We start from the raw sequence: 23,925 nt of genomic DNA on the forward strand, positions 1-23,925 counted from the left end.
CATCATGGTATTTATTATCTTAAAGGGAGACAGATTTTGAGGGTGTGCATTGGGGAGTTGGGGAAATAACTGTGGAGTGATTGATGAATCGACTGCTACCCATGTGTGGCAAAATGGCATGAATATTGATCCCTCAACTGAGAACTCCTTCAGAGTTAACACAAAGTGGCTACACATTTTTCTCAGGTCTCAGGTTGAGGTCATCTCTTTTATTCTCTTTGTATGTGGTGTATAGAGGGGAAGGAAGAGGAGGGAACTGAGAAAGCAACACGAGTAAGAGGAGAGGATCTGACAGACTCAGAGCAGCTCTGCATTTCAAGCCACTTTTCTTTCCTCTTTGGCATTGCAAAATGTGTTTCTAATGCTTTACCTTGTCATATTAAAAATCTCACTTTGTGGGATATTCAGAACCAAAAAGACAATTTTTACAGACTGAACAAGAAGGAATTCATGTATGGCTTGATTTTCGAGGTGCTTTCAGCTCTAACACATTTTCGTTCAGCCATATCCAGATGACCTCTAAGAAATAGGTCATGGTGGTTCAGAGAGTAGAATATGTGAGGTGCAGATGACACTTGCTCATGCCCCCTCACTCACCAAGTTTAAAACTCTCACTAATAGTCATCACCCTGACTTGTGAAAAATATTCCATAGGCAGTGAGATTACTAACCACAGAGTTAACACCAAAACCCTAGGCAGAGCTCTCTAACTGACAGAGATTTTTTATTTTTCTAATATCAGACAAGATGGCTAATGCCTGTTTCCCTCTACTTTCCTAACACTACGCTTTGAGGAATAGCCAAAGAAGTTCCCATAATTTAAAAAGCAGAACATAGGAAGCATGAACTTTTTATAGTAGCTCCTAACTGAAAGGCTGAGAAGCAATTAAATGTGAACTTTTTCGACTGTGAGCTTCATGACTTCCTCCATGTCTTCCTAATGCTTAAAATGTGATTGATAACATAGTGAGTGCTCTTTAAATATTTGTTGACTAGGCCGGGCGCGGTGGCTCAAGCCTGTAATCCCAGCACTTTGGGAGGCCGAGACGGGCAGATCATGAGGTCAGGAGATCGAGACCATCCTGGCTAACACGGTGAAACCCCGTCTCTACTAAAAATACAAGAAAATTAGCCGGGCGAGGTGGCGGGCGCCTGTAGTCCCAGCTACTGGGGAGGCTGAGGCAGGAGAATGGCGTGAACCCGGGGGAGCGGAGCTTGCAGTGAGCCGAGATCGCGCCACTGCACTCCAGCCTGGGGCACAGAGCAAGACTCCGCATCAAAAAAAAAAAAAAAAATTTGTTGACTAAATAAAATTTGCTGCATGATATTTACAAAAGGCATACCCAGTAAAACATGACACAGAAAGTATAAAAATGAAGAGATGAATCCATTTACCAGTTAGTAAATGATAATAAAAATAAAAGCATGCAATGAAATTTTAAAATAAAAAACAGTAAATGGGTCAAAGGAGGACACTTTAGATGGACTTTTAAAAATATCGATACACAGGCATGGTGGTGCATGCCAGAAGTCCCGGCTACTTGGGAGGCTGAGGTGGGAGGATCACTTGAGCCCAGGAGTTCAAGTCCAGCCTGGGCAACACAGCAAGACCCCATCTCTGAAAAAAGAACAGAAAAGATCTCTTTTAAAAAGTTTCAATTAAAAAAAAAAAAGTTTCAATTCACCAATAAGATGTTAACTTCTACTTTTGCCCCTTACAACATTGTGTCAAAATACATACAGCAAAAACTTTGAGAAGATTCGGAGAGGTGATAAATCCATGGTAATAAAAAAAGACTTTAACATGTCACTTTCCAAAAAAAAGTCAATGGAATTTTCTAACACATCTCCTTGCTTCTTTCTTGACTCAAAACAGTTCATCCAACTGCCAGAATGAGCTTTTTAAAACAAAAATCAGTTCATGTCACTCCCTTGCTCAAACTCCTCAGTGGCTTCCCACCACACAGTAAGTCTCAAATTTCTTATTAAGGTCCACAAGTTTCTTTATGAGACAGCCCCAACTCATCTCTTTGACCTCATCACCCTTTTATTACTTCATGTTTTGGGTGCATTCTTACAAAAAAATAATTTGTTTTATAACTGAGGAGTTTTGTCAATTTAATATATATTATTTGGGTTTTTTTTTTTTACATTTTGTGCTTTTAATTTCTTATGTAGTCTATTTCCACTTGTTTTAGTGGTCTCTTTGAAATTTTGCCAAGTATGCTTAGCTTCTGTGCTAATTAATATCCTTTAGGAATTCTTTCCATGAAGGTATCCTTGTGGTGAACTTTCAATTTTGTATTATAACTTAGCTGGGAATAGAATTTTGATAGATAGTGTATTGCAGTTCTGTGAAGAAATTATTCTACTCTCTTCTCACTTGTTACTGTTTTGGCTTTCAGTCTATCTCCCCCCCTTTTTTTTTAAAATAGATAATATATTTGTTATCCTCTGTTACTTTTAGAATATTTTCTTTCTAGTGTCCTGCAGTTTGTTTGCTTTTTAAATTTATCATGCTGGGGACCCATATGTCTAAAATCTAAGAATGCATGGAAGCTATCATGTCAGCTCCTACTTAAATTTTGTTTTACACATTTTTATTAATTTTTGTTTCTATGATTTCTTTTAATTTGTGGTAAGCCTATCTATGCATTTAAAAGCCTGTTATAATTTATATAGCATTTCTATGTGCTTATAGTGGAACGGTTTTTAAATTTATCTAGCCAGAAATGGAATTCAAAACTGGAATTATGGACTACTTAGACATGAACAATGAGAGCACTACATATGAAAGTATACAAAATCACCTCTCAAAAATATCAAAAAGTAAATGCATTTATTTAAACAAGCAATGAAAATTAAGTATCTGAGTAAAGTTAGAAAAAGTTAGAAAAATAATAAAAAGTAAAATGAGGAAATAAGGTGGCTATACCACCATATTGTATGGTCCATGACCATAACAAGTGTGGATGAGAATATTGAGCCAGAACTCTAGCCCTATAAGGAAAGTGTAAATTGGTATAACCACTTTTTAAAAACAATTTGGCATTATGTAATACAATTAAAGATGTACATAGTGCATGATGCAGCAATTCCACTCCTAGGTGTATATTCTAGAGAATTTCTTACACATGTGCCCCAAGGGACACATCTTAAGAATGTTCATAGTAACATTGTTTGTAATAGTGAAGAAATATGGAAAATAACACAAATGCCCATCAACAGTAGAATGAATAAATTATGATAATTCACCCAATGGTATACTATGCAGCAACGAAAATGAATAAACTACTGCTATACACATCCATATGGATGAATGTCAGGAACCATGTTGAGTGAAGAAAGCAAGTTGCTGAAGTATAAATATAGTGTGATCTCACTTATGTGGATTTAGCAGCTTTCAAACCTAGATACTTTATTGTTTAGGGATACAAATTTATGTGGTAAAATGATAACAAAAAGAAAAAAAATGACAAATGCAAATTTTAGGTCAGTGGTTGCTCCAGGTGGAAAGAGAGCAGAGTGGAGTCAGGGAGGAAACACAAGAGGCTTCAAAGGTAATGGTAACATCTGGGTATAAAATGTCAACAACAGTTTGCAAAAGCCAGAATTCTCCGATGTTTTGTATTGGAAGGAATAGATGGGTACTAAATTCCTGTATCTTGGTTTCCTCAACTGGTATCATCTGAATGTCCCAGGTGAAGAAGCTAAGTCCTAGGGACAAGGTTTGGACCTTTGAATACAGGTTTCTCCATATTGATCCAGGGGCAGCTGTGCTGGAGACAACCCCGGGGACTACAGCAAATTAGAGGCCTGTTTATTCTCTACATCTGTGGAGGTGTGTTATCTAGATTTACAACTCCTCCTGAAGACAAGACAGCATGAAGCACGCCATTCATTCCACACTAAATTACAATTGGAACATAACTGAAGAGAAACGTTTCTTAAGAAATGAAGGACTTTCATTCTTCACATTATATCCTTCTATTCTGTTTGACTTTTCACTACAAGCAGAGCTTATATTCAGTGGGTATGCATCAGTTGGGCTAGTAAGTTGTTCAATCCTAGTCTTTTCTGATTAGTTATTGCTCATACTGTCTTGGCTGTAAAGTAGCTTCAACATCACTCCTAACTGTAAACAAAAACTGCAGGTTGGCCTAACACTTCCATATTGATAGAGCAATGTCTACAAATAGTTGAGAGAAAGAAAAAGTAAACCAAGAACTTTATAGCAAGTCAGGGTGTCCTTTACAGTACCAGATATTCTTAAGCATGACCGTTCTCAAAGATTACAGCACCATTGAGAGCTTCTTGAAAAACTACTTGATGAAATCTAGGCAATTGAGAATGAATCAAAATTTGAAACCTCAGGAATGGAGACATAATGGTGAAAGAAGTAGTGATGAGCACTGAATCTACTTATATGCAAAATTAAAGAAATGTGTGGAATTGCCGTGATAAAACAAGGATAATGTAACTAACAAAATATAATATAAATGATGAAAATTGGCAGGTGGGGATGGGAATTGGAAGTGGAAGCAAATTTAAGAACTTTAATTTCTCCTTATATTTAATAGCATGGAGTGAACAGATTACTGCCTAAGAGTGAAATATGTGGTTTCTGTATCTCATCTCTTAATGGTTTTCATAGTTTTAAAAATTAACTTGAGTGGAATTTCTTTTGGGAAAAAAATATTTCTTATGGTGAGGAGACATTTAATATTTTAAAATAACAATATTAATTGAATTCAAATAAAAATAAAATTTTATTTAAAACTAATTATTAATAATATGATTTCATTTTTTTAATCTGATATTCCTATGTAGGTATTCACTTATTCATAAATCATTTATTGAGCATCTAGTACGTGTCTAGGCAGACTGTCCAGGCACTGGGATATAGCAGTAAACCAAACAAAATCCCTCCCTTTATGAAGATGATATTCTAATGGCAAGAAAAAGGCAAATAAATATAGAGGAAGTCAAAGGTTTATAAAAGCTATGGAGGAAAACAATGTAAGGTAAGAGACATGGAGAGTTCCTGGTGTGTGTGGTGGGTGGGTGGGGGCAGGGGATGGGAGCAGCAGTAGAAATTCCACCTTCCATCTGCACATATACATGTGTAAGGAGATGTCTGGAATGACACCTATCAAATATTAATATGTTTATTTCCAGGCCATAGATTTTTTATTTTTTCACACTTTCTTCTTTGCACTTTTTGTGTTGCTTTAATTTTTAAAAATTATGAATATGCACTATTTTTATTTTTCTTAAGTCATTCTATCTGAGGGAGAAAGACAAAAAGGAAGGTGAATAAGGAAAAGGGGTTTGCAACAGAAAATCCAATAATAATGATTTAGAACTCATGCTTCTAGATACTTATCCAAATGAGTTGAAAACTTACTCCTACACAAAATCCCTATGAATGCTAATAGCAGCTTTATTCATAATAGCCAAAAATGAATAAACAAACTGGGGTACATCTGTACAAAAGAATATTATTCAGCAGCAAAAAGAAATGAGCTATTAAGCCATGCAAAGACACAAAGGAACCTTAAAAACATTTTGTCAAGTGAAAGAAGCCAGTCTAAGAAGGCCACGGACTGTATGATTCCAACCGCATGACATTCTAGAAAAGGCAAAACTGTAAAGTGGGGATCACACAACCCAGTCTACCACCATTCACACCTGAGCAATCCTTCCAAAGTCTAAGGTTGGGCCCACCCAACCTGCTGCTACAACCACAGTTGGCACCCACCCACATGTGCTACCTACAGGCCTGGGGACTGGCCCTCCATGGGGACTGGAAGTAGCCCATCATAACTACTTCCAACATCAGCATGGACTGCTTGGGAGCAAAGGGTTATCCCATCACTTCTACTGCCATTGCCCATGCCATACTCCTTGCCCGGGGGTCCAAGAACCCACATACCTGTCTGGCCTACTGTCGCTATATCCAGCACTCACGAAAGCCACCTAGAGGCTTAATAATTGGCCCATCTGGACTTGCTAACACTGATGCCAGCATACTCCACCCTGGGTCCCAAGGACAGACATGGTCAGCCTACTGTTGCCACCACTGGGGCCTAAATACTGGCCCATCTGGTGTCCCAGTGCCCAGAAAAACTTCAACACAGGCTCCACTAACAAATGCACCTTAAGCTATCAAGGAAATCATAGACACCACTGATGCTGTTTATAGCCAAAGAAATTACACAGAGACTACACTACAGCACATGCTCAGCATCAAAGCCAAAGTGTACTACCCAATCAAGAGCATAGGACAAAAAACAAGTCTCAAAAATTGTTCTAAAAATCAAAATTATATCAGATATCTTCTTGGACCACAATAGAATAAAACTAGAAATCAATAGCAAAAGGCACTTTGGAAACTGTACAAATACATGAAAATTAAACAACATGCTGCTCCTGGATAATCATTGCATCAAGGAGGAAATTAAGGAGGAAATAAAAAAATTCCTTGAAACAAATGAAAATTTAAACAACAGATCCAAATCTATGAAAAAGTAGTGCTAAAAGGGAGGTTTATAGAAATAAATACCTACATAAAAAGATAAAAAATTTCTAATAAACAATCTAATCACGCACCTCAAGTAACGAGAAAAGCAAGAAAAAATCCCCAAATTAGTGGAAGGAAAGAATTAATAAAGATAAGGGCAGAAATAAATGAAATAGAGACTAAAAAAAGATACAAAGGATCAACAAAATGAAAAACTAGTTGTTTTGAAAAGATAAACAAAATCAATAAACCACTTGCTAGACTAATCATAAAAAAGAGAGATGACCCAAATAAATAAAATCACAAATGAAAAAGGAGACATTACAACTGATATCACAGAAATATAAAAGATCATCAGAGACAATTATGAACAATACGCTAACAAGCTGGAAAACCTAGAGGAAATGGATAAAGTCCTGGACTCAGGCAACCTAGCAAGAGTGAATCACGAAAAAAACCCAAAAAAACCTAAACAGACTAATAATGAGTAACGAGATTGAATTAGTAAGTCTCCTGACAAAGTCCAGGACTGGATGACTTTACTGTCAAATTCTTTTTTGTTGTTGTCATTGTTTTTGTTTGTTTGCTTGTTTGAGACGGAGTCTTACTCTGTAGCCCAGGCTGAAGTGCAGTGGCGCGAACTCAGCTCACTGCAACCTCCGCCTCCCAGGCTCAAGTGACTCTCCTCCTCATGAATAGCTGGGACTACAGGTGATCACCACCATGCCCAGCTAATTTTTTGTATTTCTGTGTGTGTGTGTGTGTGTGTGTGTGTGTGTGTGTGTGTATCTTCTTCTTCTTCTTTTTTTTAACTTTAAGTTCTAGGGTACATGTGCACAACGTGCAGGTTTGTTACATATGTATACATGTGCCATGTTGGTGTGCTGCACCCATTAACTCATCATTTACATTAGGTATATCTCCTAATGCTATCCCTCCCCCTTCTCCCCACCCCACGACAGGCCCCAGTGTGTGATGTTCCCCTTCCTGTGTCCAAGTGTTCTCATTGTTCAATTCCCACCTATAAGTTTTTGTCCTTGCGATAGTTTGCTGAGAATGATGGTTTCCAGCTTCATCCATGTCCCTACAAAGGACATGAACTCATCCTCTTTTATGGCTGCATAGTATTCCATGGTGTATATGTGCCACATTTTCTTAATCCAGTCTATAATTGATGGAAATTTGGGTTGGTTCCAAGTCTTTGTTATTGTGAATAGCGCCACCATAAACATACGTGTGCATGTGACTTCATAGCAGCATGATTTATAATCTTTTGGGTATATACCCAGTAATGGGATGGCTGGGTCAAATGGTATTTTTAGTTCTAGATCCTTGAGGAATTGCCATACTGTCTTCCACAATGGTTGAACTAGTTTACAGTCCCACTAACAGTGTAAAAGTGTTCCTATATCTCCACATCCTCAGGGTTTCACCATGTTGGCCAGACTGGTCTCAAACTCCTGACCTCAGGTAATCACCTGCCTCAGCCTCCAAAAGTGCTGGGATTACAGGCATGTGCCAACACACCTGGCTTTTACTGCCAAATTCTATCAAACTTTCATAGAAGAACTAACAACAATTCTCCTCAAATTATTCCAAAAAATTGAAGAGGAAGAAATTCTCCCTAACTCATTCTATGCCAGCACTACCCAGGTACCAAAACCAGACAAAGACACAACACAAAGAGACAACTACAGGCCAATATCCCTGATGAACACTGATGCAAAATTTGTCAACAAAATACTAGCAAATCAAATCCAACAGCATCTCAGAAAACAAACAAACAAACAAACAAAATAAACAATGTGATCAAGTGCGATTTATACCAGGGATGCAAGGATGGTTCAACATATGCAAACCAGTAAACATGATCAATCACATCAGCAGAATGAAGAACAAAAATCATATGACTGTCTCAATAGATATAGAAAAAGCATTTGGTAAAATTCAATGTCCTTCATGACCAAAACTCTCAACAAATGAGGCATAGAAGGAACATACTTCAACATAAAAAGGCCATACATGAAAAACCTACAGCTAACATCATACTGAATAAGAAAAAGCTGAAAGTGTTTTCTCTGAGAGCTGGAACAAGACAAGGATGAACATTTTTCAACTACTTCTATTCAACATATTGTTGGAAGTCACAGCCAGAGCAGTTAAGCTAGAGACGGACATAAAAGGCACCCAAACTGGAAAAGAGGGTGTCAAATTGTCCTTCTTGGCCAGGAGTTGTGGCTTACGCTTGTAATCCCAGAACCTTGGGAGGCCGAGGCAGGCAGATCATTTGAGGTCAGGAGTTCGAGACCAGCCTGGTCTACACAGTGAAACCCCATCTCTGCTAAAAACACAAAAGTTAGCTGGGTGTGGTGGCATGTGCCTGTAATCCCAGCTACTCAGGAGGCTGACACAGGAGAATTGCTTGAACCTGGGATGCGGAGGTTGCAGTGGGCCAAGATCATACCACTGAACTCAAGTCTGGGTGACAGAGCGACACTCTGCATCAAAAACACACACACAAAAATTGTCCTTCTTTGCTGATGATATGATTTTATGCTAGAAAATCCTAAAGAGTCCACCAAAAATCTCCTAGGTCTGATAAATAGATTCAGTAAAGTTGCAGGATACAAAATTAACATACAAAAATCAGTAGCATTTCCATACAATGATAATGAATTAGCTGAGAAAGAAATCAAGACGACAATCTCATTTACAATACCTCTAAAAAATAAAATACCTGGGAATAAATTTAACAAAGAAAGTGAAAGATCTCTACAAGGAAAACTACAAAACACTGATTAAAAAAATTGAAGAGGGCCAGGCGCGGTGGCTCATGTCTGTAATCCAACCTGGCCAACGTGGTGAAACCCCGTCTCTAGTAAAAATACAAACATTAGCCAGGCATGGTGGCGTGCGCCTGTAGTCCCAGCTATTCTTCTTGGGAGGCTGAGGCAGGAGAAATGCTTGAACCCAGGAGGCAGAGGTTGCAGTGAGCTGAGATTGTGCCAAGGCACTCCAGCCTGGGCAACAAACAAGACTCCATCTCAAAAAAAGAAAAAAAAATTGAAGAGGACACAAACAAATGGAAAGACATCTCTATGCTCATGGATTGGAAGAATTAATATCATTAAAAAGACCATACTGCCCAAAGCAATCTACAGAGTCAAAGCAATCCCTATTAAAATACCAATGCTGTTTTTCACAGAAATAGAAAAAGCAAAATAGAAATAGGAAAAACAAAATAGAAAAACAGAAAAAAAATTTTATGGTACCAAAAAGAACCTGAAGAGCCAAAGCAATGTGAACAAAAAGAATAAAGCTGGAGGCAACACACTACCTGACTTCAAAGTACATTACAAGACTATAGTAACCAAAACAGCATGTTACTGGTATAAAAACAGACACATAGACCAATGGAACAGAATAGAGAACCCAGAAATAAATCCACATATTTACAGCCAACTAATTTTTGACAAAGGTGCCAGGAACCTACACTGGGGCAAAAACATCCTTTTCAATAAATAGTGGTGGGAAAACTGGATATCCATATGCCAAAGAATGGAACTGGACCCTATCTCTCACCATATATAAAAATCAACTCAAGATGGATTAAAGATTTAAACGTAAGACTTAAAATTAGAAACTGCTACAAGAAAACATAAGGAAAATGCTTCAGGACATTGGTCTAGGCAAAGATCTTGTGCTTATGACCTCAAATGCACAGAAAACAAAAACAAAAATAGATAAATAGAACTACATTAAGCTAAAAAGCTTCTGCATAGCAAAGGAAACAATCAGCAGAGTGAAAAGACAATCTGTTGAATGGGAGAAAATATTTGCAAACTACTCATCTGACAAAAGGGTAATATCCAGAATATAAAAGGAACTCAATTCAATAGTAAAAAAAAAAAAAAAATCCCATTAAAAAGTGGGCAAAAATATGAATAGACATTACTGAAAAGAAATTAAATCCAGACCCAGCATAACAAAAGAAATAACAAAGATCAGAGAACTAAATAAAATCGAAACAAAAAAATACAAAAGATAAATGAAACAAAAAGCATATTATTTGAAAAGATAAAATTGATAGACCATTAGTGAGATTAACCAAAAAAAGAAGAGAGAAGATCCAAATAAGAAGATCGCATTTCTCAACGAGAAATGAAACTACAGCCAATACAGCAGAAATACAAAAGATTAGCTAAGGCTACTATGAACACTTTTATGTGCACAAACTGGGAAATCTAGAAGAGATAGATAAATTCCTGGAAATATAAAACCCTCCTAAATTAAATCAGGAAGAAACAGAAACCCTGAACAGACCAATAGCAAGCAGCAAGATTGAATCAGTCGTCTAAAAAAATTGCCAACCAAAAAAGTCCAGGACCAGATGGATTCATAGCCGAATTCTATCAGACATTCAAAAAAGAATTGGTACCAATCCCACCGAAACTACTGCAAAAGATAGTGGAAGAGGGAATCCTCTCTTAATCATTCTATGAAGCCAGTATCACCCTATTACCAAAACCAGGAAAGGGCATAACAAGAAAACTACCAGACCAATAGCTCTGATGAAAATGGATGCAAAAATCCTCAAAAAAATGCTATCTAACCAAATCCAACAGCATATCAAAAGATAATACATCATGATCAAATGGATTTTATATTAGGAATACAGGGATATTTTAACATACACAAAGTCAATAAATATGATACATGACATAAACAGAATTAGAAACAAAACTATATGATCACCTCAATAGGTGCAGAAAAAGCCTTTGATAAAATCCGGCATCCCTTTATAATAAAAAACCCTCAACAAAATAGGCACAAAATGAACTTAAAGTAATGAAAGTCATATATGACAAACCTACAGCCAACATTATACTGAATGGGGAAGAGTTGAAAGCATTCCCCCCAAGAACTGGAACAAGGCAAGAGTGTCCATTTTCCCACTTCTAATCAACACAGTACTGGAAGTTCTGGCCAGAGGAATCAAACAAGAGAAAGAAATACAAGGCATCCAAATTGGAAAAGAGGAAGTCAAATTGTCACTGTTTGCTGATGATATAATCATATACCTAGAAAACCCTAAAGACTCATCCAGAAAGCTCTTAAATCTGATAAAGGAATTGAGTAAACTCTCAGGATACAAAATCAATGTATGCAAATCAGTAGGTCTGATACACACCAACAACCACCAAGCTGAGAATCAAATCACTAACTCAATCCCTTTTACAATAGCTGCAAAAAAAAAAAAAAAGGAAGGAAGGAAGGAAGGAGGGAAGGAAGGAAGGAGAAAGAAAGAAAGAAAGGAAGGAAGGAAGGAAGGAAGGAAGGAAGGAAGGAAGGAAGGAAGGAAGGAAGGAAGGAAGGAAGGAAGGAAGGAAGGAAGGAAAGAAAGAAAGGAATGCTTGGGAATATACCTAACCAAGGAGGTGAAAGATCTCTACAAAGAAAAATACAAAATACTGCTGAAAGCGAGCATATATAACATAAACAAATGGAAACACAATTCATGCTCATGAATGGGAAGAATCAATATTGTGAAAATGACCACACTGCCCAAAGCAATCTACAGAGTCAATGCAATTTCCATCAAAATACCATCATCACTCTTCATAGATTTAGAAAAAACAATCCAAAATTCATATGAAACAAAAAAACAACCTGCATAGCCAAAGCAATACTAAGCAAAAAGAACAAATCTGGAGGCATCATATTACCCAACTTCAAATTATATTAGAAGGCTATATTTACCAAAACAGCATGGTACTGGCATAAAAATAGGCATGTAGATAAATGGAACAGAATAGAGAACCCAGAAACAAAGGCAAATATTTACAGCCAACTGATCTTTGACAAAGCATGGAAAAATATAAATCAGGGAAAAGACACCCTATTCAATAAATGGGCTGGGAAAACTGGCAAGCCACATGTAGAAGAATGAAACTGATTTCTCAGCCTATACAAAAATCAACTCAACATGGATCAAAGACTTAAATGTAAGACCTGAAGCCATAAAAATTCTAGAAGATAACATTGGAAAAAGCTTCTAGACATTGGCTTAGGCAAAGAATTCATGGCTAAGACCCCAAAAGCAAATGCAACAAAAACAAAGATAAATAGATGGGACCTAATTAAACTAAAAAGCTTCTGCACAGCAAAAGAAATAATCAGCCAAGTAAACAGACAACCCATAGAGTGGGAGAAAATATTTGCAAACTATGTATCTGACAAAAGACTAATATCCATAATCTACAAGGAACTCAAACAAATCAGCCAGAAAAAAAAACAACAACAAATAATCCCACCAAAAAGCGGGCAAAGGACTTGAATACACAATTCTCAAAAGAAGATATACAAACAGTCAACAACAGCATGGATGTAGTGAAAAGGGAACACTGTTAGACTGCTAATGGGAATGTAAACTAGGACCACCACTATGGAAAACAGTATGGAGATTCCTCAAAGAAAAGAAGAACTACCATTTAATCCAGCAGTCCCACTACTGGGTATCTACCCAAAGGAAAAGAAATCATTATATAAAAAATACACACGCACAATCATGTTTATAGCAGTACAATTCACAATTGCAGAGGTAAGGAACCAACCTAAGTGTCCATCAACCAATGAGTAAATAAAGAAAATGTGGTACATATATATATACCATGGAATACTACTCAGCCATAAAAAGGAATGAAATAATGTCTTTTGCAGCAACCTGGATAAAACTGGAGGGCATTATTCTAAGTGAAGTAACTCATAAATGGAAAACCAAGTATCATATGTTCTCACAAGTGGGAGCTAAGCTATGAGGATGCAAAGGCATAAGAATGATGTAAAGGACTTTGGGGACTTATGGGGGAAGGTTGGGAGGGGGGTGAGGGATAAAAGACTACATATCGAGTACAGTGTACACTGCTCGGGTGACAGGTGCACTAAAATTTCAGAAATCACTGCTAAAGAACTTATCCATGTAACCAAAAACCACTTGTACCCCAAAAACTATTGAAATAAAAAGAATTAAAAAATTTAAAAGACATACAAATAGTCAACAGATATAAGAAAAAATGGTCAACATCACTAATCAGGAAAATGTAAATTGAAACCACAATATGATATCATCTTACCCGCATTAAAATGGTTATTTTATACATATATGATATATATATACATTGCTATGTATATATTTTGTATATATGTATATATGACATTGCTATGAATATATTTTTTTGAGACAGAGTCTTGCTGTGTTGTCCAGGCTGGAGTGCAGTGGCACTATCTCAGCTCACTGCAGCCTCCATCTCCCAGGTTCAAGTGATTCTCCTGCCTCAGCCTCCTGAGTAGCTGGGATTACAGGTATGCATCATCACGTCTGGCTAATTTTTGTATTTTTAGTAAAGACATGGTTTCACCATGTTGGCCAAGCTGGCTCAAACTCCTGACCTCAGGTGATCCACCCAAAGTACTGGGATTACAGGCATGAGCTACCACGGCCAGCCTAGAATGGCTATTTTTAAAAAGACAAAAAATAACATGCTGGTGACAATGCAGAGAAAAAGGAAGTCTGTCCACTGTTGGTAGGAATGTAAATTAATACAACCAGTATGGAAATGTCTCAAAAAACTAAAAATACAACTACCATGGGCTCTAGCAATCCCACTACTAGGTATTTATCCAAAGGAAAAAAATTAGAATACAAAAGAGATGCCTGCACTTGCATGTTTATTGCAGCACTATTCACAATAACAAAGATTTGGAATCAACCTAAGTGTCCATTGATGGAAGAATGGATAAAGGAAATATTCTATATACACATACAGACATATTATATATGTATATATGTATATACACATATATATGTATATATGTATATACATATATATGTATATATGTATATACATATATATGTATATATGTATTATATTTTATATATATATTATATACATACATACACACATATAATAGAATACTATTTGGCCATAAAAAGAATAAAATCATGTCATTTGCAGCAACACGGATCGTCCCAGATGTCATTATGTTAAATAAAATAAGCCAGGCACAGAAAGACAAATATTGCATGTTCTCACTCATATGTGGGAGCTAAAGAAGTGGATCTCATAGAAGTAAAGAGTAGAATATACATACCAGAGGCTGGGAAGGGTGGGTGGATGGAGGGAAATGAAAAAAGCCTGGTTAATGGGTACAAACATACAGTTAAATAGAAGGATTAAGTTCTAACATTCTATAGCAGGGTTAATATAGTTAACAATAATGTAATGTATATTTCAGAATAGCTAGAAGAATGGACTTGAAATGTTTCCAACATAGAAATGATAAATTCTAAATATGATGGATACTCCAAATACCCTGACTTAATCATTACACATTCTATGCATGGAATAAAATATTTCATGTACCCCATAAATATGTATATCAGTAAAAAAAGAATTATCACATGGGAGAAAAATCTAGAGAGTAAAAAGATCGGTAGTGTTCGGGGGTTCCATGGGAAGGGAGGGAATAATGAATATTGTGGAGGACAGGAGATTTTCAGGGGCCATGAAATTCTCTAGCATGATATTGTAATGGTAGATACATGATATTATGCATTGTCAAAACCCACAAAATTATACAACACAAGGAGTGAATCCTAATGTAGTCTTGAAAAGTAAGTTAATAATAATGTATCAATATTAGTTCTTCAACTGTCACAAATGTATATTACCAATGCAAGACATGGATAATAGGGGAAACTGGGATGTGGAGCTTGGAAGTATATGAGAACTTCACTTTCTGCTCAATTTTTCTGTAAACCTAAAACTACTCTTAAAAATAAACTACATTAATTTGTTTAAGGTCCGTTAATTTTTTTAAAGCAAAACATTCTTGTATTATCTGGGGCAGGTATTTATTTTTAGCAAACCTTTAGCAAAAGACTACAGTCCTTGCTGCATGTTTTAGAATCAATTTTCTCCATACTCCTAACATTTCTGTGAGGAAAGTACCAGTGTAATTGCCCCTTACACTGCTGAGGAAATTGATGCCAGAGTGTGTGAATATCTTACTCAGGGCCACATTGCAAGTGGCAGGGCCAGGATTCAAGTAACCCTTGCTCCTGGGTGTGAGTCTGCCTCCCCTTAAATAGGCCAAGGCCAGTTGAGTGATGGTGTTTATTACTTCCACCTTGGAGCTTCCTGAATTTACCCTCGGGAAAGTGGTTTTGTTTTGTCCTTTATAACAAGCCATTCCAAATTGTTATTGGAAGGAGGTGTAATATAAATAATAAAATACTGAAACTAGAGATCTCAGCTGTTCCACAAAGAACCAAAATAAATCTACCTTATACATTCCTTGATTCCCCAGGTATCATACTATTTACTCCTTTTTGCTGTAATTGTCAAGATAGTTTGTATTTAAACTTCCAGAGGATGAAAATATTTAAACCAGATAAGCATAGTGTCAACAGTCATTTGATGGGGATTTTTTTTTTCTTTTTTGTAGGGAAGAGAGGATCTTATTTTTTAAAAAAGACTCATCATAACACCCCTCCCCCCAAAAAACATACACAACTTAATAGGAGTATAGTAGCTTAAAAAGAAGCACAAAATGCAAGTTTGTTTAGGTGTAAAACCATAGCTGACAATGATTTTTACTACTAGTTTCTACTGTGTTGTTAATACAAATACCCAATAAGCACAATTTATAAATTGATATATATGGAAGCACAAGAAAGGGCAAGCATTTTTTTCAACTCAAATATCTTTTTTTTTTTTTTTTTTTTTTTGAGACGGAGTCTCGCTCTGTCGCCCAGGCTGTAGTGCAGTGGCCGGATCTCAGCTCACTGCAAGCTCCGCCTTCCGGGTTACGTCATTCTCCTGCCTCAGCCTCCCGAGTAGCTGGGACTACAGGCACCCGCCACCTCGCCCGGCTAGTTTTTTGTATTTTTTTAGTAGAGACGGGGTTTCACCGTGTTAGCCAGGATGGTCTCGATCTCCTGACCTCGTGATCCGCCCGTCTCGGCCTCCCAAAGTGCTGGGATTACAGGCTTGAGCCACCGCGCCCGGCCCAACTCAAATATCTTAATTCACCAATCTGTGTTTTGAATTCCTAGTGTGCACTAGAACCATATTGAGTACTGAGGGTGAGGGAGGGGGGTCACAAAAGGAGATCAGGCTTTTACCCTTAAGGACCTTGTGACCCCGTTAGACACATGTGCAACACAGATGAAAGGGACACAAGGAGATGCTGCTTACCTTGTAGTTGTCGCTGGAGGGTTGGAGGATGAGAACACAGACTAAAGCATGTGGTGAAGGTTTTCTTGTTGCACTGGGACCTACATAGATTCTTTAGGGATGGATGGTAATTAGACTGGTGGAAGAGGGATGGAAGAGCATTCCTGGCCATGGGACCATCATGGACAAGGCTGAGTCATTCAAGAGTGTGTGGGATGTGTTCAGGAACAAGTAGTAGATCTATTTTTCTGAGGTAGGGATGTGGAGGAGCTCAAGGAAGATTGCTGGGAAAGGTCTAAAGAGGAAAGATGCTAGAGGGCCAATGACACACGCAGATGAGTTTGTGCTTGAGCTGAAGCGTGACTGGGGGTAACTGCAGGTATTTGAGCAGTGGCGTAATGAGATAGAAGTGATGGTTTAACAAGGTTCGTCTGATACAACCGGCCAGAAGTGAAGCTTCCCTCACAATCTTATCCTCCCACACCGCACAAAAGATGGGCTGTTTACTTACCCCTGATTTACATTAAGGAAATCCTGTTATTTTCCCTACCAACAACAAGAAGAATCATTTATTGAATGCCTACTTCTTGCCAGAAGAAAAGCGCCAGCCTTCCTCACAATTCCAAAAGCTAAATAATCATCATCTTTATTTATATTAAAAGATACAGGTCAGAAGATTAAAGTGATTTCCTTAAAGCCACATTTGAGGTTCAGATTTTTAACCCAGATCTTCTTGGTTCCAAGGACCATACATCATCTATTAATATTTTCCCCATCTGTGCTTATCTAGCGAAGTGACCTAAAGATGCTTTACTAATAGGCTAAGAGTTAGCAAACTTCCCTATAAATGGTCAGATAAATATGATATACATATATATCACACGTAAATATGAGGCATATACGTATACACACATAGACATGTATAATACACACACAGACATGTATAATACACACACATATTTTTATTTTAGGCTGTGTAGGCCATGCTGTCTCTATCACAACTTCTGCCATTGTAGTGTAAGAGCAGCCATAAACAATATGTCAACCAATGAGTGTGGCTGTGTTTCAATAAAAACCAGGAATTTGAATTTCATATAATTTTCATGTGTCAGAAATACTAAATTATATGATTTATTTTATTTTTATTTTTTTCCAATCACTTAAAAATATAAAAACCATCCTTAATCATGGGCCATATGAAAATGGGCAGTGGCCTTTTGACTTGTGGGCCATGGCATGCCAATTCCCATTTTAGGTTTACAGATTAAAGCACTAAGCTAATGAGGCCACTGTTAAATGACTTGTCTCCATAAAAGACAGATTTCTGTATGCTGCCAAAAATCCTGTTTTGTCAGCAATATGCTATTGTCCTGTTTCTTGTCAAGAGTCTTGCAGATTTATAGGGGATTACAAGGGCAAAGATAGCTCAGTGCAATCCAGACAACAATAGGAAAATCAATATATTTGTCCCTCTCACAAATGTGATGCCAAGAACATTTCTGTTATAGTCTAGCTAAAATGTTCTAAAAATGTGTTAATTGTAGGTTTTGGATTCTAAAAATATCTCCATGAAAAATGGCACAAAGCACTTTTTCTGTTATCTAATATGTTGTATAGGCACTCAGTAAATATTATAGCAGTCCATGGTCAGGGTTTATTACATTAGCACTCCTGGGTGTAGCTCCATATTAGCCTGCTTTTAATTCTTTAGATCCCTGATTCACTTACTTCATTTACCCACCCCTTAATCAGTAAACATTGCTTATCTACCACAAGTCCAGACTTATGCTGGGTGCTGGAAATTCAAAGTTGAACACTAAAGTCCTTGCCTCAAGGAACTCATGATATGGGGAGACATTGAACACATAGGAATAGCAATAATATCGAATATACTAAATGCCACAGTACTGATGTGTTCTGGTGCTGAGGAAACATACACAGATGGGCTCTGCCTGGGTGAACCAGAGAGTACCAAAGAACACTTTTAAAGGAGAGTGAGATCTGAACCAAATCTGGAAGGATACATTCACTCATGATGTTCCCATTTAGGAATGAGAACAATACTAACTCTAACTTGTTACATAGGAGACAAAGGCAAGGGAGGGCTGCTGGAGAGCCATGAAACTGTACTGTTGAACTGGATCATAGCTAGTAAACAAGATACATGCAAGTCCCACATGCAACACATTTGTAATGTATTTTATACACTACATTTTTAGTGTATTTTACTTTCAACATTTCATGAAAAAATATTGGGTAATAAAATTGAGCACAAAATTTGCAAGTGGTAAGATAACTCAATTTTTTCCCCTGAATTTCATTTGAAAATAATATAAGGGTACATATTTAATTTTTTAACTGAATTTAAGACTCATATATCCAAATATTTTGGAAAAGTAGAATGCATTCTCACCTGAAGGACTTTCCGAATTCTTTTTAGATTGTGTATCAAGAGTAGGTTTTTCTCTTTGGAAACACGACCTAACTGTTCATCTAGTTGTATTAACAAGTTTTGAAGAAGAATCGTTGCCATGGTTTCATTGTTAGAAGCTGCCTCCCTAAAAAAAATAAAGGATTATTACACAACAGAAAACAACTTGGTAAAATGTCTACTTTTTTACCATACTAATTTTAAAGCAATAAACCTATTACACGGTGATAAGCATTTAGAAGTTTTTAAAAATTGAATTGTAAACATGAAGAGATGCTCAACATCACTAATCATTAGGGAATTTCAAGTCAAAATCAGAGTAAGATACCTCTTCATACCCATTAGGGTGGCTATTATAAAAAGCAAAAAAAAAACCAGAAAATAAGTGTTGGTGAGGATACAGAGAAATTGTGCAATGCTGGTGGGAAGGTAGAATGGTCAATCACTGTGGAAAACTGTATGGCAGTTACCCAAAATATTAAACATAAAATTGCCATATGATCCAGCAATTCCACATCTGGGTATATACCCAAAAGAATTAAAAGCAGGGACTCAAACAGATATTTGCATACCAATATTCCTAGCAGAGTTATTAGCAATAGCCAAAAGGTTTAAACAACCCAAATGTCCATTGACAGATAAATTTATAAAACACAATGTGATACATACAAACAATGGAATATTATTGAGCTTCAAAAAGGAAGAAAATTCTGATATGAAACCTGTTAAACATGAATGAATTTTGAAAACATTACACTAAGCAAAATAATTCAGTTACAAAAGGACAAATATTGTGTGATTCCAATTATATAAAGTACCTAGAGTAGTCAAATTCACAGAGACATAAAATAGAATGGTGATTGTCAGGGGTTGGGGGTGGAGGACTAGGGAGTTACTGTTCAAAGATTATAGAGTTTCAGTTTGGAAAGATGAAAAAGTTCTGCAGATGGATGGTGGTGATGGTTGCATAATAATGTGAACATACGTAATGCCACTGAACAGTACACCAAGAACAATGGTAAATTTTATGTCATGTGTATTTTACCACAATAAAAAAGATGGCCGAATGAAAAAAAAATTAAATGGTATAAGGTGAATAGAGCTTTGAAGAATATAAATCTTACTGAGAAAAAATACTGATTTACATTCAGTCTGTGACACAGAACTGACAATTGATTTGCTTCGTTCTTTAATACATGAAAAATCATTTGGGTTTTTGTTTACAGAGAAACAAAGCACTAGAACCATTAAGTTTTCATTTACAATGAATGGAACCAGAAAGGACAATGATTCCCTTTCTTTGGGAAGGCTTTTCAAATTCTTGAGAAAGTTCTTTATCTGAAAAGAATGCATCTGCTGAGTCAAAAGTGGACCATAAAATAAATTCACAGGGATAGAGCATCAAGCATTTGTGCATCAACTTCTAGGGAAAGTATGTTTGATCCTACCAGTCTTGATTTTCAATCCACTGGGCCAACAGATGCCGAATTTCCATGGGAAAGTTGTCATCGTAGAATTGATCCACCTGCTCCAAAAACTTGATTTCTAACTGTTGGACTTGATTCCACTGAGACATGCTATAAAAGAAGGGGTCGAATTAGAGTTTTAAAATATTGTTCATGGCCCTAGTACATATTTTCTTTTTTCCTTAGAATTAGTCAATGTTATGACTGAATTCCAATATATCCAAGGATACAAAAATTTCACTAAGTTTTTTGTTTTTCATAATTCAACCCTAATGAAGGGAGAAGCCTTCTTTCTGTGCCCCTAAAGTACAGCCTTCCTTGCTCTAAAATGAACTCCTGTTCCACCTGCTCCAGGAAGCTTTCACTCCCGCTCCCGCTCCCCCAAACAGCCCACATCCTGCCCACAGCTATCTACGTGAATGTATATTACCAACAAGCTCTTTCCCTATCTCTTGTCCCCTCTACACTTAGACTTGGAGCAACTTGAAGGGAAATGTATTTGACATTTACTACACCTCCTAAAACCCTCTAATACTTCATATGTGAGGAACAACCCCCCAAAAGGCTTCTTTTATACGAAATTGCCAAATTTCTGTTTTCTTTATTTCAGATTTGTCTGGCTTCTAGAGTCAGCTTTATGTTCCTGACTTCTAGTCCAATTATGTCTTAGCTTCATGAAGAATTTTATGTATGCATTTTCGTGGCCTCCAGTTTTTTAAATTAAAAATATTTCTGAACCAGTGAATGTGTTTTATTTCTCTCTGTGAGGATCCACTATGGGTGCGCAAAGCTCTTAAAGGATGTAGTCTTTTTGTCTCTGAGAAACATCTGATAGTGGTTAAACCCTCAAATTACTTAAGGAGTAAGAAACCACACTTGATACCTATTTGGCAGCCGTCATAAAACAAAGGTACGCATTTCCCCCTTGTAACCCCACTCTGGCCAATTTAGAAGCTGTAGAAGTATTTCCTAACTTAGGAAAATTAGTATGACGCTGCCTGCTTGAAATTACAGCATTTCATGTTTTCCAAAGTCAATTTTTTTATTGTTTTGTCAGCAATTCTAAGTCAAATAAAAACACCAAACCCCCTTTTACGTGATTAATCACCATAACATTTCAACACATTTCATCGATAGGCTAAGGTTTCCTTTTGCCTATAGAACACCAGGGTAACTTCATATATTTCATATACATATTCTTCAGGTTTCAAATGGAGTCATTTTGAGCACCTTTCCCCGAGCTCCTGGTAAATGACTTAAAATTTATAGAAAAACATGTTGCCAATGTTTTGCTAAAGAGAAAGCAAGTGGGAAAAGAAGTAATGTTTTATTTGCATATCACTTTATATTTATGAAAACCTTTACACTTTACAATTCTAGCATATTGTAAATGCTCAATCAATGCTTGTTAAATGAAGAATGAGTGGCACTCCTGACATTGCTATGAATAGAGTAGGTGGATATAAGCAGTATGTCAACTTTAAAAAGGAAAAACTTGAAGATCAAATAGGCGAAATGACGCCTGCCTAATGTGTGAGGCTTCTAAGGGGCAATCTGAAGTTTCCTGAGCCTGAACCATTTGTCTTTCCAAATATTGGAGAGAGAGATATATATTCCACACAAAATTGGAACATTTGTTCCCATGCTACTATCAACATTGTCCTATCTATCAATGTATTTTAATGACAACAGAGAACAGGAGTTGAAAATAGCATTACAATTTTTCATCATACTATTGTTAAACCCCTGCTATGATTTGGATGAAAACGTATTTTCTAACTAAAACTTACACGTAGATGAGAGGAATAAGTTCTAGTGCTGTAACACTAGGATGAATATGGTTAACAGTAACTTAGTGTATATTTTCAAAAAGCTAAGAGGACTTTGAATGTTCACAACACAAAGTAATGATAAATGTTTGAGGTGATGGATATGCTGATTATCCTTTGATCATAACACATTGTTTATATTTATGGAAATATCACTCTATATTCCACAAATATTTACAATTGTGTATCAAATAAAAATAAAAGGAAATTTTTTAAAAATAAAAATAAACACCGAAAAAAATCACTACTAAGATCTGAGTCTTTCGGAGAGCTGAATTCAAAGCTGAAAAAAGGAAGAAGAAGGAATACATAGTCCTAGGACATTTTCTACTGCAGCCTCTGGGAACGCCTTTAGGCATCCTTCAGCAGGTTTCTTTGCTTTCACTGTCTAGGGACTACTTTCTCGTGAAAACTGTGTACGTTGCTTCTGAAAACTGAGTGCCTGTCTGTTCTTTTTGCATGCAGTTCCTAGAAGAACCCACTAACGGGGCATTTTGTCCCACTGTCTGTGAGCTGGTGGTGCCGCTTTGGCTCTGTGGCCTGTAGCTTGCAAAAGCAGATGACCTGCCCTAAAATGTCACTCGCGCCCATCAAAACCACAGTCACCGGCTGCCGTAGCTGCGAGCTTTTTTCTGAAACCCAGGTAGCTAATCTAAAGGCAGACATCACAGCTCTAGAGAAGCTGGCTAAGAAAGTGAAGAGGGGCTCACTTTCAGCCTCCGCGAGGACACACCTCCGCAGCCGCCGCAGCTCCTCGGCCCCGGCTGGGAGATTCGCCCGGGCACAGTGGCGCGGGCCTGCGGGGCGGTTTCCGCGGAGAGCCCGTGCCAGGGCGCGTCTGTGGGTCGTGGAGTCGGGCGCTTCCTTCTATAATAACCCTCCTCAGGCAGGTTAAAATGAAGCAACAGTCAAAACGCCAAGGGAAAGCAAAGCTTCAGAGCATCCTGCATAATAAGCGTGTCCTCCTCGCGAGAGGCAGAGAGAAGGTGTGGTCTGGCCACTTACCTAGCGCTCTCTCAGCACAGGTCCCAGGCGGTGCTCAAGTCCAAAGTCAGAAGCGCCCCTCACAGTCCCTAGGAGAAAGCCGCTGACGCCATCGTCAGTAGGGGATTTGCATTTCTCCTCCCACTTGAGGCTTTCCTGTGCGTCAGTGTTCGAGTCTCTGGGACTTTACTTGGGTCGGTTCCCACCCACTTTATTCTAGAAATGCTAACACGCAGAAACTGGAGCCCCTTCATCGGGCGTCCTCTTCCCTCTTATCCTTCCCAGCCGCTCCCGTAGGTGGCTCAGGAGTGCCAGGAGAAAGGGGAGGGGCGGGGTGCACATTTTCTTCAGTGGTTTCCTTAGACAATCCGAGATCCGCTGCAAAGTTACTTACCTGGAACTCAGTTCTTCAGCTTCCTCTCTCCCTAGTATAAGACTCCACTCAGCCTGGTGA

The 23,925-nt window shown here is 37.5% G+C and overlaps 1 protein-coding gene across 2 annotated transcripts in view; it reads right to left on the reverse strand.

Moving 5' to 3' along the window:
- The window catches only part of STAT4 (signal transducer and activator of transcription 4), a 125,928-nt gene extending 102,328 nt beyond the window's left edge, over window positions 1-23,600 (reverse strand). For both annotated transcript variants that reach the window (XM_077957328.1, XM_015110589.3), the window contains exons 1-3: window positions 23,493-23,600; window positions 20,641-20,769; window positions 19,175-19,319 (exon numbers count right to left, since the gene is read on the reverse strand). In XM_077957328.1, the coding sequence (XP_077813454.1) occupies window positions 19,175-19,319; window positions 20,641-20,768 (273 nt within the window). In that variant the 5' untranslated portion in view covers window position 20,769; window positions 23,493-23,600. The remainder of the gene's footprint in view (window positions 1-19,174; window positions 19,320-20,640; window positions 20,770-23,492) is intronic.
- Between the last annotated feature and the right edge of the window lie 325 nt (window positions 23,601-23,925).

Source organism: Macaca mulatta, chromosome 12, assembly GCF_049350105.2.
Source record: "Macaca mulatta isolate MMU2019108-1 chromosome 12, T2T-MMU8v2.0, whole genome shotgun sequence".
Taxonomy (NCBI): domain Eukaryota; kingdom Metazoa; phylum Chordata; class Mammalia; order Primates; family Cercopithecidae; genus Macaca; species Macaca mulatta.